A 20,214-nucleotide genomic window follows, 5' to 3' on the forward strand; every position below is an offset into this window, starting at 1 on the left:
CTATGTTCACCCCACAAATTAAATATTTTTGCAGCTTTTGACCAAACTAGATTGTAAGCTCCTTTAGAACAGGTTCAGGTTATAATATCATTCTATGTGTCCTGCAATTCTTATTGCAGTCTTATGAGTGTTAAATAAGTGTTTCTGCATAGATCTAGATATAAATCCAAATTATTTTTTAGAAGTCGTCACTTAGTTCTTGCTTAAGTTAAATAACTCTTAATTCTTAAAAAAATTTTTTTTTTTTACTTTTTTATTCTGGAGAAGTTCAAAGACGAGTAAAAGAGAGAACAATTCAGTAAACTCTGTGTGCCTGTCACCCGCCTGCAAAGTTTATCCCCTTGCCCAATTTTGTCTCCATCTGGCCCCATGTTATTTATTTACTTTTTTACGTTTTTTATTGTGAAATATAGCATATATACAGAAGGTGATAATTTTCAAAGTATGATTTAACAAGTAGTTAACAAATTTCAAAGAATGTTATGGGTTACATTTCCACAATTTCAGTTATTTCCTTATTGTGAAGTATAACACATATATAAAAATGTGATGACTTTCAAAGTACGATTTAACAAGTAGCTATAGAGCAAATTTCGAAGCATGTTATATGTCACAGTTCCACCATGTCAGTTATTTCCTTCTAGTTATTCTAGTACTCTAGAAACTTAAAAAAAAATTATATAAAGATTCAGTATTCATAATTCTTTTAAATCCTATCTTGTCAACTCTTAATTTTTTTTACTTTTCTTATAATGTTTCTTTTCCATCTATTTACTTCTTTGACTCTCCAAGTTTTCACTTTTACTTGATGATGTTTTATGGGCTTTTTGGAGCCCTTGCAGTATGTAAGGCTTTGTGATTATGAAGCCAGGCTTCGTTTACTGTTTTGCAAATCCCGGGACATCACATGCAAGAAAAAAGTGTAATTAAAGAGCTTACATCATAACATGGAACTCTTTTTGAATTGACTTAGGTTTTGTGCTGGAATCCTAGATAATGGGGCAAAGTCTTAAGTCCCATTCTGCCAACCAAGATACTTATTTTCAAAGTCTGAAATATTTGGCATCCAGATATAGAGATATATATGGTGGTAGAATTTATTTTAAAATTTTATGCATGATAGTAACACTAACCCTGTATCTGTAAATTTAAGTATTTTGGATGTGGTTACCCTTGTATTTTATGGGGTGGGAGGAGTAATGTTCTTTGTGAATTAAAAGATTTACAAAGGTCTCCAGATGATTGTCATGAATATCAGTGGCTTACTATTTTAAAGAGACCCAAAGAAATTATGCAGTTGAAATGTAAGGGCCCATGGTTCCTCAAAAAGTTAAAAATAGCATTACTATGAAACCTAGTGATTTTACTCCTAGGTATATATACCCCAAGGAATTGAACACAGGACTCAGATTCTTGCACACCAGTATTCATAACAGCATTATTTGCAATAGACAAAAGGTAGAAACAGCCCAGATGTCCATCCACAGATGAGTGGATAAATAAAATGTGGTATATCCATACAATGTAATATTATTCAGCCATGTAAAGGGATGTTCTGATACATGCTACAACATAGATGAACCTTGAAAACATTATATTAAGTGGAATAAGCCAGGCATAAAAGGACAGCTATTGTATGACTTCACTTCTATGAAATACCTAGAATAAGCTAATGCATGAAGACAGAAAAGGTTACCAGGGCTGGGGAGAAGAGTTTTGGGAGTTATTGTTTAATGGGTACAAAGTTTCTGTTGGGGGGATGAAAAAGTTTGGAAGTAGATAGTGGTGATGGTTGTATAACATTGTGAATGTAATTAATGCCACTGGACTGCACACTTAAAAATAGCAAATTTTATGCTACGTATATTTGACCACAATTAAAAAAAAAAGTACGGCCCAGCATTAAAACATAATAGTTCCAAATTGGTGTTTTCTAACATATGTGTTATAACACAGCATGATGTTTGTGTTCATGTGTCAGCTTGGCCAGGTGATGGTGCCTAGCTGTCTGGTCAAGCAAGCACTGGCATGGCTGCTACTGTGAGGACATTTTGTGGACTTAAATCATTAGTAAGTTGATTGCATCTATGGTTGATTACATCTATAATCAGCTAAGGGGAATGTCTTCCACAATGAGAGACATTTAATCCAATCAGTTGAAGTCTTTAAAAGGATAGCTGATGAATTCATCGGTCAGAAGAGAGTTCCTATTTCTACTTCAGCCAGCCAGCCTCTTCTGGGGAATTCATCGAAAACCTTCTTTGGAGTTGCCAGCTTCCAGCCTGCCCTCCGGAATTTGGACTCGTGCATCCCCACAGTTGCAAGAGATACTTTTATAAAATCTCGTATCTACAGTTACCTCTTGTTGGTTCTGTTTCCCTAGAGAATCCTGACTAATACAACCAGCTTGAATATTATTTCGGTCTCAATCATATATACAAGAAATCCTAAATTTCATATATGAGCAGATTGAAAATTCAAATGCTTGGAGACCCACCTTCACAGTTTTAGAAATATTTCTCAGAGGTAGCAAAATATTAAACAGCAAAAAGTGCTAGAAATAAAAAGATAAGCAAAATAAGTGTCCTCACCTAGATTAGTTTAGTGAGGAAAGGATGTTATGTAACCAATAATAAACCAATGTCTGAAGAGTTATAATCGCAATAATAAAACAAAAGTATGAAAAGACCAAAGTAAACTTAAAAATTTATATTTCAAAACTGTACTCTTAAGATTATAAGTAAAAACTTACATAGGCATTACCATATGCTAGTTACTGTTCTAAGTGTTTTACGTATATTTACCTAAACTAATGCTATGAGGTAGGTATTATTATTATCACCATTTTATAGATTAGGAAACTAAGACACAGAGAAGTTAAGTAATTTAGTCAACATCAACAGCAATTAAGTTACAAAACCAAGATCTGAACCCAATAATAATTAAGGCCTCAGTCTGTGCTCTTAACCATTGTGATGCTGCCCCTATGCTGATTCTTCCCTTACCTCTATTCCAAGTGAGATCATTATTCTGAAATTCCTTATGAATGGTATTTATAAAATCACGGTACCCATATTCAGCAATTTTTTTTCTACTACAGTGTTCTTGCATCTTTTCTACGCCACCCCCCCCCAAGAAAATGTTAATGGGACGGCCAAATAAGACTACTATAGTATACTATAGCTGTTTCATTTTTATTTGATTTTGTAAATGTGTATTTACAATATTGAAGTATAATATACATTCAAAATATGGACAAAAAATAAGCATACAGCTAAATGAATTTTTACAAAGTAAACCTCCCATATAATCAGCATCCAGATCAAGAAACAGAACATGACCAGCACCCCAGAAGATCCCCTCATACCCCTTTCCAGGTATGACCATCTTTCCCCCACCAAAGGAATGACTATCCTGACTTTTAAAATCCAGTTTATTAGTTTTGATTTTTTTATAAACTTTATATAAGTAAAATCATATAAAAAGTACTCTTTTGTGTCTACCTTCTTTTGCTCAATATTATTGTTTGTGATACTCATCTATGTTGTTACATGTGGGTGCAGTTCATTTTCATAGCTGAATTCCATTTTGTGCATATATCACAATTTCTTTATCTACTGTATTGTTGACAGACAATTGAGTTGTTTACCGTTTTTGGAGCATGCTGTCTGTCTGTCTTTCTCCAGTTTGACTATGATGTGCCTAGATGTGGTTTTCTTTACATTTATCCTGCTTAGAGTATGTTGAGCTTATTGAATCTATATTATGTCTTTCATCAAATATGGAAAATTGTCATCTATTGTTTCTTCAAATATTTTTTCTGTTCCCTCTCTCTTCTCTTCTTTGTACTCTAATTACATGTGTGTTAGTCTTTTGCTAATGTTCCATAGGTCTCTGAAGCCATTTATTTATTTTAAATCTTTCTTTCTGTTCTTCAGAAAACCGGCTGTATCTGCAAGTTCACCAACATGTCCAATCTGCTGAGTCTATCTGATGAATTTTTATATCATATTTTCAATTATATAGTTTCTATTTTTTAATGGTTTCTGTTTTTCTGCTGATATTTCCTTTGTGCTCTTCGCTGCAAGCATATATATTTTCCTTTTTGTCTTTTAGCATAGTTATAATAGCTACTTTAAAATACTTGTTTGCTATTTCCTGCATCTTGAATCTTCTTGGGGTCACTTGCCATTAATTGCCCTTTCCCATGATTATGTATCACACTTTTTTGTTCGTGTCTAGCAATTTGAGGATGCATCTTGGTTATTGTGATGATACATTGTAGGGACTCTAGATTCTAGATTCTGTTATATTTCTCTGATGAGTTTTGTTTTTTTTTTTTTTTTTTTTAAGTCAGGTAATTAACTTGGCTGATCTCAAACTCCAAATTCTGTTCCTCAGTGATGCCTAGCAACTGAAATGTCTGTTCAGTTCTCTTATGTTTTAGCCAGGCTGCTTAGAGTCTGCTGCATACACGTGTAATTTGGGGACAGACAGAGACTTGGAAAGAGTTGATAACACAGGTCCATCTCTGACTTTCTCCATTTTTTCCCTGCATGATTTCCCCAAACTGTGTTCACTCTGAACGCTGTACTGTGGTTCTTCAAGCCAGGAAGGCTGTAGGTTTCCTGGATTTTTTTTCCTTTTGTGGTACCAGTTGGGGCCTTCCCTCAGTCTAAAAGCTATTTTAAAAACAAAATAAAGCAAAACTCTGGAAACTCACCCAACGCTTTTCCCTTCTTCCAAGTGTAACAACATACCATCCCACCCCCATTTTTGCCTGCATTTTGTCTGCCTTCAGATTATTGGGTTCTTGCTTGTTTCATTTTGTTTTGTTTTTATCCAAAGTTTATAGTTATATATGGAAGGGCCAGCTTTAAATTTAAATGAAGATACCTTGCTCTAACTTTTTACCTTCTTTGTACCTTAGGTACTCTCTTAGTGGCGTGCCTTTACCAACTTTTAAAGATTGGATCCAAAAGAACCTTGGAGTAAGTTTGGAGCATAAAACTACCTCTAAAGTAAGCAAATAAAAATGATTAATAACATGTTTATGTATGTTTTTAAATCCCAAATTTATTAGATTTATTTATGTAATTTGTTATCATTGCTTTAATGCTTTTGTCAGACTTTTTGTTATATTGGCCTTGTTAAGACTATCTAAGAGCAGTTTAGAGTCTCAGCTATCAATTATAAATTCTGAGATTTATCTGGCAAATTCTTTATTCTTTGGGCCTCAGTTATCCTAATTTGAGAATTGGAAGTAATAACAGCCTCTTCTACCTCCCGCAGAGTAGTAGTGAAATTCAAATGAATCAATTGTGTGAGAGCACTTTGTTACAAAAATTTAAGTTGCTGTTATTTTTAGATTATATAATAGTGACAGTAATCTAGGATTAATATAGAATAATATAAAATAAATATGTAATGTCACATTTAATGTTAGAACATTTAGAGTATTTGCAGAATTACATAAAACTAAAACTTTAAGATATGGGTGATAGAGAATTTTTAGTTTGCTCATGTAGTTTCACTTTTCTGTAGGTGGAATTAGAAAACTTTAAACTATGAAATAGCATTTCTTTATATTACTATTGGTTATTATTATTATTTTACTATAGTATGGTATTCTGTATGTTCTTCTTACTAGATAAGTTCCCCAAACACAGGGCCTGTGTCTTACACTATATTCTCCACAGTATCTAACATGTTATCAAGGTACCATAGGTATTCAGGGAATACTTAATAGATTTGTTTATAAATTCATAGTTATTTTATTCTAGCAATTAAATCAGGCTAACCAACTAATTCCTATCCCTCTCAAATCAAATTCTTTTAATTTTTTTAGAAATGTCTCTTAATCTCTTTCTTTCTCTCTCTATTTGTAATTTATATTGGTACAATCCACATACCATATTCATATTTCACCAGTTTTATATGCACTACATTTTGTTTGTATTTGAGCACCTTTGGATTTTTATTAAATCAACAAAATTGTAATTTACATATTTTATTGTCTTTTTAGGGGGGCGGGGACAGTCATTTCCTTCTGCTGTAGGATACATTCCATGCAGTCATGAATTTTTTTCTGTTTTACCCAGAGCCTAGAATGGTGTCTAAGGCTTAATCAAGAACTGAGTAAATATCTATTATATGAGTGAATGTTAAATTTAGAAACTTAATAAGAGACTAAGAGAATTTAGAATTATTATATATTTATTGTAAACATTCTTATGCTTTCATTTTCTAAATACTATAGCCAAGGTTTTTTTGTTTTGTTTTTTTGGTTTTTTTTTTTTTTTTATAGCACATTTGATTTGGCCAGCCATTTATAGACTTCTTCCTATTTGCTAAGCATGATATTAGGTGCTTTTCACAAAAAATTATCACATTAACCTGCCTTCCTTACAGTAGCTACATAGATTTGGTGGTGATAATCTCATTTAATAGATGAAGAAGCCAAGGCTCGAAGAGGTTGGTTGATTTGCCCAATGTCACATAGCTTTATTTAACTTTAGAGTTGAGGATTTATTTTCCATGTTGCCTGTTATTTGAAGGTGAGTATCAAGTTTATAATTGTGTTGTAAGTTTTAAAGCATCCTTATAAATTAGGTTTATTACTTATTATGAGACTTCTTGATCATTTTTAAATGGAGATCAAAGTATAGGAAATTCTTAATTTTATCTGCAGGTGAAAATGCAGATTATGCAAAAGTCAAGTAGTTTACTCCCAGTCTCCTTAATCCAATATTGAACATTTGAGACTTTGCTGTCTTCCCTGTTGATTGCAATCTTCAGAAATAATTAGGCAGGCCATGGAAGCAAAAGAAGAAACATAGGGCCTCTATAACATATGTTATCAAATGTGTTTAACTTGATTGGCCAGACTGTTTATTAATTGTAACTGTCACAAACTTGTTTTCCATTTGTATTTTTTGTTATTTTCTTATGCATCTGTCTTGTCTTACTTTTGATATAATTATGCTGTCTCCCTAAGAAAGGTATTCAAAATTTGTTTTCTAGAAACAAGTCAAAGAAACCACTTTTATTTTCTAGGCCTCCTTAAATCCTAGTGATACACCTCCTTCTATTGTAAATGAAGATTTTCTTCATGACCTTAAAAAAACTAATATTTCATATTCACAAGAAGCAGATGATCGAGTATTTAGAGCTCATGGTAAGCTATTTTAAATAAGCATTAATTATTTTTAGTTAAAAAATTCCTATTTAAAATGTTTTTGTTTTTGTTTTTGTTTTTGTTTTAAAACCACAAAACAGGTCATTGTCTTCAAGAGATATTTTTGCTCAGGGAAGGAATGTTTCAGCGAATTCCTGATATTGTTTTATGGCCAAGTAAGTTTTTTTCCCCTCTGTATATCATTACTGTAGTTTTGTTAAATCTAAAGTAAATTTAGAATTGGAAATATATTCTTTTTTAACATGTGAGTTGTAAAAAGTAAAGATAACTAAAATCTGATGTGATTTTCCCAAACTGTTGGTGTTAATGATTGATTTTATTGTTGATGATTAAGTCTTCATTTTTAATGTAAATAATCATATTGGGAGGTCAGTAGAAAAAATATATTTTCTGTTAATTTGAAAGCTTAGTGAAATTAGTATCATTCGGTGATACATTTGGATGTATAGAAGCTATTATTGTAATTGTTTCTCTCAAACTGGTAATAGTATTAATTTGTTGACTCAGATTGTGAACTAAATATCATGGTGTTCAAATGACTGAATAAGTTGTTTAAAATTATGTGTATATGTGTATACATACTGTCTTTGAAATGAATATGTTTTGAGAAATTAATTTCATGCAAAGATTTATCTTGGGATAGAGGATGGGTGCGCTTTCTGTTGGTATTGTGCTCTTGGTGTTGATTAAGTACTATATAATTATATATATGGTTCTTATACCCGTTTCTTTTAGCAGATAATTGAAAGCAGAACAGATCTATTGTTCACGGTGTACACAGTTGCCTTTTTAAAAAGTTCCCTTGATCTTCTAATTCTGTTTCCTTTTCAGACTCTATAAGAGGAGTATATAGAGTATTTTATTTTTCAATAAATTGTCTTATTCATGGACTCTCAGTTCTTAGATGTGATCCTTCTACTCTTGAGGGAAAAAAATCATACTTTGATATGGGAGTAGGAGAGAGGTGAAATAAGCAGGAGGAAATCCCAGGAGCATATGGAGCAGAGATGAAATCACTTTCTTGATATTTGTGATTTATATTTGTTTATGCATTTTTAATAGTTATGAAATAATTCTTTTGTGTTTAGTATAGAAATTTAGCTGTTCCTGAAAAAAATAAAAGTTGTCCTCAAAGGGAGGAAGTATTTTTGTTTTGCCTGTCTGTGCTTTAGTGGCTTGAGACTACTTTTCTACCAAGATTTAGGGAAAGTTCATTCCATTTTTCATTGAAAAAAAATGAGCAAAATTTATCAGTTTTCATTCCCCACAGGAAACCTAATAGAATCATTCTTTGATATATATGAAAGTAGGTAGGACTTACAAGCATGCCTTGTATGTATTTTTTTTTTGTGAGTTTGAATATTAAAATACTGAAAAGAATACCATAGTGAGAATGTGTGTCTTGCTTTAAGAAATTCCAATAATTTTAAAAATCCAGATTAAGGAAACAAAGAGTTAGTCATTGTACAGAAGGTTCTTTGCTTTGTTTAATTCTTCCTGTTTGGCTTGTTATCAGAGTTTTGTCTTTTCCCTTTTTTTTTCCTCCAAGTCCCAATTTCCAATTCAGGTCTTTATCAATGCATACCTGGATTTTTGCAGTAGCTTTATTTATTTATTTTTTTTTTAATTCAGTTTTATTGAAATATATTCACAAACCATACAGTCATCCATGGTATACAATCAACTGTTCACAGTATGATCATATAGTTATGCGTTCATCACCACAATCTATTTCTGAACATTTTCCTTACATCAGAAAGAATCAGAATAAGAATAAAAAATAAAAGTGAAAAGAGAATACCCAAACCATCCCCCCATCCCACCCTATTTGTCATTTAGTTTTTACTCCCATTTTTCTACTGATTTTTTTTCAATTTTTTAACTTTGTTTATCAAAAAATTAAAAACAAACAGGCAAACAACAACCAAAAAAAACCCCACAACATTTCAAACAAAGCAATGGATTAAGGAAAACAAATAACCTAAAATAACTACTTTGCTTCCAATATGTTCCTACCATACCCCAAGAAAATTAATAAACCATGTCCAAACAGAGGAGTAAGAAAAACAAATAATCTAAAATAGCTACATTGCTTCCAACATGTTCCTATCATACCCCAAGAAAATTAACAACCCCTAAGAAAACAAAGGAATAAGAGAAAAAAAAAACCTAACATAACTCTATTGCTTCCAACATGATCTTACTATATCCAAGAAAGTTTACAAACCATAATCATTCCTGAGCATTCCCATAACATTGAGATTACCCTCCATAGTTTATCTGTTCTTATTAGATTATCATTCCCCCTCCACTAATTGGTATCTCTAGGTCCCCTACATTCTACAGTATAAAACATTGTACATTTTTCACAGAATTCACATTAGTGGTAACATACAATATCTCTCTTTTTGTGCCTGGCTTATTTTGCTCAGCATTATGTCTTTTTTTTTTTTTTTTTTTTTTTTTAATCTTCATTTTATTGAGATATATTCATATACCACGCAGTCATACATAACAAATCATACTTTCGATTGTTCACAGTACCATTACATAGTTGTACATTCATCACCCAAATCAATCCCTGTCACCTTCATTAGCACACACACAAGAATAACAAGAATAATAATTAGAGTGAAAAGGAGCAATTGAAGTAAAAAAGAACACTGGGTACCTTTGTCTGTTTGTTTCCTTCCCCTATTTTTCTACTCATCCATCCATAAACTAGACAAAGTGGAGTGTGGTCCTTATGGCTTTCCCAATCCCCTTGTCACCCCTCATAAGCTACATTTTTATACAACTGTCTTCGACATTCATGGGTTCTGGGTTGTAGTTTGATAGTTTCAGGTATCCACCACCAGCTACCCCAATTCTTTAGAACCTAAAAAGGGTTGTCTAAAGTGTGTGTAAGAGTGCCCACCAGAGTGACCTCTCGGCTCCTTTTGGATTCTCTCTGCCACTGAAGCTTATTTCATTTCCTTTCACCTCCCCCTTTTGGTCAAGAAGATGTTCTCCGTCCCACGATGCCAGGTCTACATTCCTCCCCGGGAGTCATATTCCACGTTGCCACGGAGATTCACTCCCCTGGGTGTCTGATCCCACGTAGGGGGGAGGGCAGTGATTTCACCTTTCAAGTTGGCTTAGCTAGAGAGACAGGGCCACATCTGAGCAACAAAGAGGCATTCGGGAGGAGGCTCTTAGGCACAACCATAGGGAGGCCTAGCCTCTCCTTTGCAGCAACCGTCTTCCCAAGGGTAAAACCTGTGGTAGAGGGCCCAACCCATCAAACCACCAGTCCCCTATGTCTGTGGTCATGTTAGCAACCATGGAGGTGGGGTAGGCGAATACCCCTGCATTCTCCACAGGCTCCTCAAGGGGGCACTACATCTTTTTTTTTTTTTTTAACTTTCCCTTCTTTTTTAAATCAACTGTATGAAAAAAAAGTTAAAAAGAAAACAAACATACAATAAAAGAACATTTCAAAGAGACCATAACAAGGGAGTAAGAAAAAGACAACTAACCTAAGATAACTGCTTAACTTCCAACATGTTCCTACTTTACCCCAAGAAAGTTACCTAATATAGCAACATTTCTGTGAACTTGCTCCTACTATATCCATCAGAAATTAACAGACCATAGTCATTCCTGGGCATCCCCAGAACGTTAAATAGCTTATCTGTTCTTCTTGGATTATTGTTCCCCCTTCCTTAATTGCTCTCTACTGCTAGTTCCCCTACATTCTACATTATAAGCCATTTGTTTTACATTTTTCAAAGTTCACATTAGTGGTAGCATATAATATTTCTCTTTTTGTGCCTGGCTTATTTCACTCAGCATTATGTCTTCAAGGTTCATCCATGTTGTCATATGTTTCACGAGATCGTTCCTTCTTACTGCCGCGTAGTATTCCATCGTGTGTATATACCACATTTTATTTATCCACTCATCTGTTGAAGGACATTTGGGTTGTTTCCATCTCTTGGCAATTGTGAATAATGCTGCTATGAACATTGGCGTGCAGATATCTGTTCGTGTCACTGCTTTCCGATCTTCCGGGTATATACCGAGAAGTGCAATCGCTGGATCGAATGGTAACTCTATATCTAGTTTTCTAAGGAACTGCCAGACTGACTTCCAGAGTGGCTGAACCATTATACAGTCCCACCAACAGTGAATAAGAGTTCCAATTTCTCCACATCCCCTCCAGCATTTGTAGTTTCCTGTTTGTTTAATGGCAGCCATTCTAACCGGTGTTAGATGGTATCTCATTGTGGTCTTAATTTGCATCTCTCTAATAGCTAGTGAAGCTGAACATTTTTTCATGTGTTTCTTGGCCATTTGTATTTCCTCTTCAGAGAACTGTCTTTTCATATCTTTTGCCCATTTTATAATTGGGCCGACTGTACTATTGTCATTGCGTTGTAGGATTTCTTTATATATGCAGGATATCAGTCTTTTGTCAGATACATGGTTTCCAAAAATTTTTTCCCATTGAGTTGGCTGCCTCTTTACCTTTTTGAGAAATTCCTTTGAGGTGCAGAAACTTCTAAGCTTGAGGAGTTCCCATTTATCTATTTTCTCTTTTGTTGCTTGTGCTTTGGGTGTAAAGTCTAGGAAGTGGCCTCCTAATACAAGGTCTTGAAGATGTTTTCCTACATTATCTTCTAGGAGTTTTATGGTACTTTCTTTTATATTGAGATCTTTGGTCCATTTTGAGTTAATTTTTGTGTAGGGGGTGAGGTAGGGGTCCTCTTTCATTCTTTTGGATATGGATATCCAACTCTCCCAGCCCCATTTGTTGAAAAGACCATTATGACTCAGTTCGGTGACTTTGGGGGCCTTATCAAAGATCAGTCGGCCATAGATCTGAGGGTCTGTCTCCGAATTCTCAATTCGATTCCATTGATCTATATGTCTATCTTTGTGCCAGTACCATGCTGTTTTGGCAACTGTGGCTTTATAATAAGCTTCAAAGTCAGGGAGTGTAAGTCCTCCCACTTCGTTTTTCTTGTTTAGAGTGTCTTTAGCAATTCGAGGCATCTTCCCTTTCCAAATAAATTTGATAACTAGCTTTTCCAAGTCTGCAAAGTAGGTTGTTGGAATTTTGATTGGGATTGCATTGAATCTGTAGATGAGTTTGGGTAGAATTGACATCTTAATGACATTTAGTCTTCCTATCCATGAACATGGAGTATTTTTCTATCTTTTAAGGTCCCCTTCTATTTCTTTTAGTAGAGTTATGTAGTTTTCTTTGTATAGGTCTTTTACATCTTTGGTTAAGTTTATTCCTAGGTACTTGATTTTTTTAGTTGCTATTGAAAATGGTATCTTTTTCTTGAGTGTCTCTTCAGTTTGTTCATTTCTAGCATATAGAAACATTACTGACTTATGTGCATTAACCTTGTATCCTGCTACTTTGCTAAATTTGTTTATTAGCTCTAGTAGCTGTATCGTCGAATTCTCAGGGTTTTCTGGATATAAGATCATATCATCTGCAAACAATGACAGTTTTACTTCTTCTTTTCCAATTTGGATGCCTTTTATTTCTTTGTCTTGCCGGATTGCCCTGGCTAGCACTTCCAGCACAATGTTGAATAACAGTGGTGATAGCGGGCATCGTTGTCTTGTTCCTAATCTTAGAGGGAAGGCTTTCAGTCTCTCACCATTGAGTACTATGCTGGCTGTGGGTTTTTCATATATGCTCTTTATCATGTTGAGGAAGTTTCCTTCAATTCCTACCTTTTGAAGTGTTTTAATCAAAAAGGGATGTTGGATTTTGTCAAATGCTTTTTCAGCATCTATTGAGATGATCAATTGATTTTTCCCTTTTGACTTGTTAATGTGTTGTAATACATTGATTGATTTTCTTATGTTGAACCATCCTTGCATGCCTGGAATAAACCCCACTTGGTCATGGTGTATGATTTTTTTAATGTGTCTTTGGATTCGATTTGCAAGTATTTTGTTGAGGATTTTTGCATCTATATTCATTAGGGAGATTGGCCGGTAGTTTTCCTTTTTTGTAACATCTTTGCCTGGTTTTGGTATTAGATTGATGTTAGCTTCATAAAATGAGTTAGGTAGTGTTCCATTTTCTTCAATGTTTAGAAAGAGTTTGAGTAAGATTGGTGTCAGTTCTTTCTGGAAAGTTTGGTAGACTTCCCCTGTGAAGCCATCTGGCCCTGGGCATTTATTTGTGGGAAGATTTTTGATGACTGATTGGATCTCTTTGCTTGTGATGGGTTGGTTGAGGTCTTCTATTTCTTCTCTGGTCAGTCTGGGTTGTTCATGTTTCCAGGAAATTGTCCATTTCCTCTACATTATCCACTTTGTTGCCATACAGTTGTTCATAGTATCCTCTTATAATTTTTTAAATTTCTTCAGGATCTGCAGTTATGTCCCCTTTTTCATTCATTATTTTGTTTATATGGGTCTTCTCTCTTTTTGATTTTGTCAGTCTAGCTAGGGGCTTGTCAATCTTGTTGATCTTCTCAAAGAACCAACTTTTGGTGATATTTATCCTCTCTATTGTTTTTTTGTTCTCTATGTCATTTATTTCTGCTTTAATCCTTGTTATTTCTTTTCTTGTACTTGGTTTAGGATTGGTTTGCTGTTCATTTTCTAGCTTCTTCAGTTGATCCATTAGTTCTTTGATTTTGGCTCTTTCTTCCTTTTTAATATATGCGTTTAGTGCTATAAATTTCCCCCTTAGCACTGCTTTTGCTGCATCCCATAGGTTTTGGTATGTTGTGTTCTCATTTTCGTTCGTCTCTATATATTTAGCAATTTCTCTTGCTATTTCTTCTTTAACCCACTGATTGTTTAGGAGTGTGTTGTTTAACCTCCAGGTATTTGTGAATTTTCTAAGTCTCTGATGGTTATTGACTTCTAAGTGTATTCCATTGTGGTCAGAGAATGTGCTTTGAATAATTTCAATCTTTTTAAATTTATTGAGGCTTTTTTTATGTCCCAGCATATGATCTATTCTGGAGAAAGTTCCATGAGCACTAGAAAAGTATGTGTATCCTGGTGATTTGGGATTTAATGTCCTGTGTATGTCTGTTAAATCTAATTCATTTATCAGATTGTTTAGGTTTTCAGTTTCCTTATTGGTCTTCTGTCTGGTTGATCTATCTATAGGAGAGAGTGACGTGTTGAAGTTTCCCACAATTACTGTGGAAACATCAATTGCTTCCTTTAGTTTTGCCAGCGTTTCTCTCATGTATTTTGTGGTACCTTGGTTGGGTGCATAGACATTTACGATTGTTATTTCTTCTTGCTGAATTGCCCCTTTTATTAGTACGTAGTGGCCTTTGTCTCTCAAAACATCCCTGCATTTGAAGTCTATTTTATCTGAGATTAATATTGCTACACCTGCTTTCTTTTGGCTGTAGCTTGCATGAAATATTTTTTTCCATCCTTTCACTTTCAGTTTCTTTGTGTCCCTGTGTCTAAGATGAGTCTCTTGTATGCAACATATTGATGGTTCATTTTTTTTGATCCATTCTGCGAATCTATATCTTTTAATTGGGGAGTTTAATCCATTTACATTCAACGTTATAACCGTGAAGGCATTTCTTGAATCAGCCATTTTATCCTTTGGTTTATGTTTGTCATATTTTTCCCCTCTGTCTATTAATATCCTTTATTGTACCAATACCGAATCTCTTTAGTACTGAACCTTTCTCCAAGTCTCTCTGTCCTTTCTTTGTTTCTCTGTCTGTAGGGCTCCCTTGAGTATCTCCAGTAGGGCAGGTCTCTTGTTAGCAAATTCTCTCAGCATTTGTTTGTCTGTGAAAAATTTAAGCTCTCCCTCAAATTTGAAGAAGAGCTTTGCTGGATAAAGTATTCTTGGCTGGAAATTTTTCTCACTCAGAATTTTAAATATATCGTGCCACTGCCTTCTCGCCTCCATGGTGGCTGCTGAGTAGTCACTACTTAGTCTTATGCTGTTTCCTTTGTATGTGGTGAATTGCTTTTCTCTTGCTGCTTTCAGAACTTGTTCCTTCTCTTCTGTGTTTGATAGTGTGATCAGTATATGTCTCGGAGTGGGTTTATTTGGATTTATTCTATTTGGAGTTCGCTGAGCATTTATGATTTGTGTATTTATGTTGTTTAGAAGATTTGGGAAGTTTTCCCCAACAATTTCTTTGAATACTCTTCCTAGACCTTTACCCTTTTCTTCCCCTTCTGGGACACCAATGAGTCTTATATTTGGACGTTTCATATTATCTATCATATCCCTGAGGTCCATTTCGATTTTTTCAATTTTTTTCCCCATTCTTTCTTTTATGCTTTCATTTTCCATTCTGTCATCTTCCAGGTCACTGATTCGTTGTTCAACTTCCTCTAGTCTTGTACTATGAGTGTCCAGAATCTTTTTAATTTGGTCAACAGTTTCTTTAATTTCCATAAGATCATCCATTTTTTTATTTAGTCTTGCAATGTCTTCTTTATGCTCTTCTAGAGTCTTCTTGATTTCCTTTATCTCCTGTACTATGGTCTCATTGTTCATCTTTAGTTCTTTGAGTAGCTGCTCTAGGTGCTGTGTCTCTTCTGGTCTTTTGATTTGGGTGCTTGGGCTTGGGTTATCCATATCGTCTGGTTTTTTCGTATGCTTTATAATTTTCTGTTGTTTTTGGCCTCGTGGCATTTGCTGAACTTGATAGGGTTATTTTAGGATTTGTAGACCAATCGAAGTCCTTATCTCTAATTTATCAGATCTACAGCTTCGTGGAGTACACTTTCTCTAACTAACCAGCAGGTGGCGTCCACGAGCCACCTGTTCTCCACAAGCCAGTTCTCCCCTGCTTTGCCTTTTTGGTGAGTGGGGGAGTGAGTCTTGTGGGGTCCAATTGGTGTACCAAGCTTGCGTGTGTAGTTGGTGTTGCCTGCCCTGTATATGGGGCGTGTTTCTGGGCAGTCAGGGAGGGGGGGTGGCTCTAACAATCAAATCTCCCTGGTGATCCTAGAGTTTTAAAGCTGCTGCAATAGTCTAATCCTTCAGTTCAGTCCTGCCACAGTTTGTCTCTGCCACTGACCCACAAGTCCTTGGTATTGGCGTATGGCTCCTGAGACTTGCAAGTGGGCCCCTCTTCCCGGCCGTGCACCACGGGTCCTCTGTTGAGGGATGACTGTGCTATGTCACAGGTGAGTGCCGTCCCCCCAGGGCAGTTCTGGGCTGCTGGGCTGTGTAGGGAGGCTCCCAGTCTGCTGAAATGATGGCTGAATGGGGCTTTGTTAATTCACACTGCTCTACCTTCCCAACTCTGGGACAATCAGCTGAGGTTTCAGGGAAGGCTAATGTCCACGCCCAGTTTTGTGGTGTGTGCCTGTTATTGGGACTGAGCCTGGCAGGGAGGGGCGCGGGTCCCCTGGCCGCAAAAACTTACAGATTTCGCTGATCTCAGCAGTTCCACGTTTTCATGAGTGTTGTATGAAGTATGCCCAAAGTCAGATTGCTCTGTGGTGTCCAGTCCACGCAGTTCCTGGCTTTCTACCTACTTTCCTGGAGAAGTAACTAAAACATACAGCTCACCAGTCTGCCATCTTGCCCCGCCTCTCCTTGCAGTAGCTTTAAAGGTGTCTGTCTTCAAGTTTCCTGTCCCTCCATGCCACCCTACACTATTGAGAGATTAAGTTTTCTAAAATACTCCCTTTGGCATCTCATTCCACATCTTAGGGATGTACATGAATACTATATTGTCGGCTGGATCTTGTTTTCTGTTTATTCTGTTGAATCATCCAGTATAAGGACTTCTTGGAGACAGTTTGTTTTCCGCTAGGCTGTTAATTCACTGAGGCCTTTATTTAACTTTAATGTGAATTTCATATTGGTGACAATGTCCACATTTTTCTTTGCACAAGGGTGGGTTTTGAAACAGTGTGGTAAGTGTAGGATATTCCAGAAAGTGGAGGCTGTTTCATTTTGTTATTTGGGTGTATATATATGTTTGTATGTGTGTATCTGACATATGTATTAGAATATAGGAACTCTATTGTTGTGGTTGTCTGTAAGTCTTCCTGTAATCTGAATTCTCCATATTGCTTCAATAGGATGATTAAGGCTTGGATCAGGTAAGGACTTGTAATATATGTAACTTTCCTAATTTGAAGTCATCCTTTACACATTGTGGACATCTCTACCTTTATTAGTTTGGATAAGTTAGTCACTACCATAGTGTGTATTGTCTGGTAAGTGTGCTTGTAAAAATTGAAATTTCCTTTAGCAGTAACATTTTAAAAATTTACTCATTTAATTTAGTAATCATATATTTATACATTATTTTTAGAGGCTTAAATATGAAAAATTGAGGCCTCTTAAAATACATGCTAGGCACTGTTCTAGGTGCTGAGGATAAGCAGTGAGCAAAACAAAAGTAGTGCCTGTCCTTGGGTGCCATACAGGTTAGTGGGAGGAGACAGACAATAAATAAATAAATTTATAGTGTATGTTGGATGCTGAAGAATTCTGTAAAGAATAGTAAGGCACAGTAAGATGATAGAGAGTATAAAAGGGTGGGTGGTGGGATAGGGGAGTACTGTTTCAGATATCATAATCAACGAAAGCTTCTGATAAGGTGAGATTCCTAGAAAGTAGTTTTGCCTTGTTAGAAGTTTTAAGCACACATCTTTGGGTGTTTTATTAATTATTAATTAACTAGTATTCCATTTAGTAAACATTTTTACCGCAAACAGTATGCTTTATAAACTTAATCTGAAAACTTGAAAGTGGATTTTCAGAAACAGTTGGAATGATACAAATGACACATATTCCTGGCTTTAAGAAACCTGAAAAATGATATATTTTTACCTTCATAAACAGATACTCATTTATGCCTCCCTATTTCCCTTTCAGGCCCTTGTCAACTAATACCTGGATTTTTGCATGGTTTCTTTGCTTTAAGTCTCTTTCTCCTCCATGCCTTCCCATCTTCTATCAGGAGATTAATCTTTATAAAAGATTCCCTTTGCCATTTTCCTCCCTAAGAACCTCCAGTAATGTCCTACTGCCAGGTGAATCGAATCTTAGCATCTCTTGCTTGGCATTTAAAATCTTCCCCAATCAGGATTTTGTTACTTATATAACTTTTACACTGATAAAGCGTATCCTTCAGTTATTTAGAATAGAAAAGAAGTTATGTGTAGTGTATTATGTATATTTTAACATTTTAAAAACATAAATAATCATCAATGCTAAAATTAGTTGGTGAAAAAGTATCATGTGATACATGAAGTTTAAGTAGTCTGTCACCCCACAAGATACTTATTTTTTTTCAACAGAAAATATAGCATCCTTGTACTAGAGAAACCTAGTAGACACCACCTAATCATATGATGAAAGTTAACATTACCAGAAGTGAGACATGTCTTCTTCTTTTGCCTGCAGCTGTGATGCACTGAGAAGGGCACAAAATGACTGCTTGTGGTATTCTTGCTAAAAATGTGTAACTTGAATTTCATGATGAAACATCATACTAAGCAAAATTGAGGGACAGTCTGTGAAATAACTGGCTAATATGCCTCACAAGTGTCAGGGTCATGAAAGTCAAAGATATACTGAGGAACTGTCTCAGATTAAAGAAAACTAAGGAGGCATAACAACTGGTCCAAATAAGAGAACACTGGTAAGAGAATTGGCAAAATTTGAATAAAGACTGCAGATTAGTTAATAGTATTGTATGATTTTTAATTGCATAGTTTTGATAATTGAACTGTAGTTAAGTAAGATGTTAAATTTGGGGATGCTGGGTGAAGGAAATTCATTGTACAATTTTTGCAATGTTTTTTAAGTTTGAAATTATTTCAGAATGAAAACTTAAAAAAGAAATTAATAAGCATTCTCCTTTAATATAGCTATTTAATGTGTTAATGAGTGAATAAGTGAAAGTTTTGATACTAACAAACTTTATAGGCTCTCATTTGGCAATTATCCAGGTTTTATTTCTGCTTTTGTTATTAATTTATTTCTCTTTTTTTCAACAGCATGTCATGATGATGTAGTTAAGATTGTGACTCTAGCGTGCAAATATAACCTTTGTATCATACCAATTGGTGGTAGGTATTGTGCCTTTTGAATTTTAATCTAATGTAAATTTGATCTTTCTATTAACATATTTGTATTTTAAATATGTGTATCATCCTGCTGAAAATTAACGTTTTTGTAATTATGATATTGTTTATTCTAAAAAAAATTGGTTGATGGTGCACCTTACTATTGTTTGTAGATCCACCTAAACTGAGATCCAACAAACCTGAGATCCATGGCTCAGGTTAGTTCATGGCTTCATTCCCAGGTGGATCCTAGTTGAAGCTGTGATTTAAAGACTAGACAAGAAAATGTTTCTGTGTTAGTAATTACTTTCCAACCTGTATGCTTAAGGAGAGAATTTTATTTTTCAAACTGAATATATCCAAAGTAAATTTTTGAGAAGAAATGCTATAGAGTAAAAGATCAACCAGTAATAATGACCAAATCAATGTCTTTTAATACAGAAAACTAACATTGCTTTTGAATTTTATGATGAATTTGATCTCTTTTTGAGCTTTTATCCGCTACGTTGTTTGAACAACTTAGATGAGCCAAAGGAAATTATTTTCACTGCCTAAATTGGCATTGGTGGAATGGAAATGGGACTAACAAATCCAGGAGGTCTTAATTTCCTTTTTAAGCTGAGCTTTACCTGTTGAATTTATACAAAAAGGGCACAACATTGCCACTTTTTATTATGAAGTTTTTTCTGATTTCAGATGACTGACAAGCAAATAGTAGTTATTGATCTCAGGCATCATATTATTAACTGACAATTTCTAGTCTTACCTTGTAAAATTAATCTAAGCCTCTATAACTCTTACCTTGTACCAAGACAACTTGCACATGATTTCTGTCCAAATGCATGGTTGTACCAATTAAGAAATTATTCTGATATATGGTGATAGAGATCTGGTTAAGAACTAAGGACACTTTAATTTTCTTTATTGAAATTGAAAAAGCATTTGTCCTTTGACAACAAATGTTC

At 34.8% G+C, this 20,214-nt stretch overlaps 1 protein-coding gene across 3 annotated transcripts in view; it reads left to right on the plus strand.

Annotated features, from left to right (window-relative positions):
- AGPS (alkylglycerone phosphate synthase) overlaps positions 1-20,214 on the plus strand; it is a 175,847-nt gene that overhangs the window by 31,741 nt on the left and 123,892 nt on the right. For all 3 annotated transcript variants that reach the window (XM_037848960.1, XM_037848959.1, XM_037848958.1), the window contains exons 3-6: positions 4,931-5,021; positions 7,057-7,177; positions 7,279-7,353; positions 19,181-19,252. In XM_037848960.1, the coding sequence (XP_037704888.1) occupies positions 4,931-5,021; positions 7,057-7,177; positions 7,279-7,353; positions 19,181-19,252 (359 nt within the window). The remainder of the gene's footprint in view (positions 1-4,930; positions 5,022-7,056; positions 7,178-7,278; positions 7,354-19,180; positions 19,253-20,214) is intronic.

Source organism: Choloepus didactylus, chromosome 9 (genome assembly GCF_015220235.1).
Source record: "Choloepus didactylus isolate mChoDid1 chromosome 9, mChoDid1.pri, whole genome shotgun sequence".
NCBI classification, from domain to species: domain Eukaryota; kingdom Metazoa; phylum Chordata; class Mammalia; order Pilosa; family Megalonychidae; genus Choloepus; species Choloepus didactylus.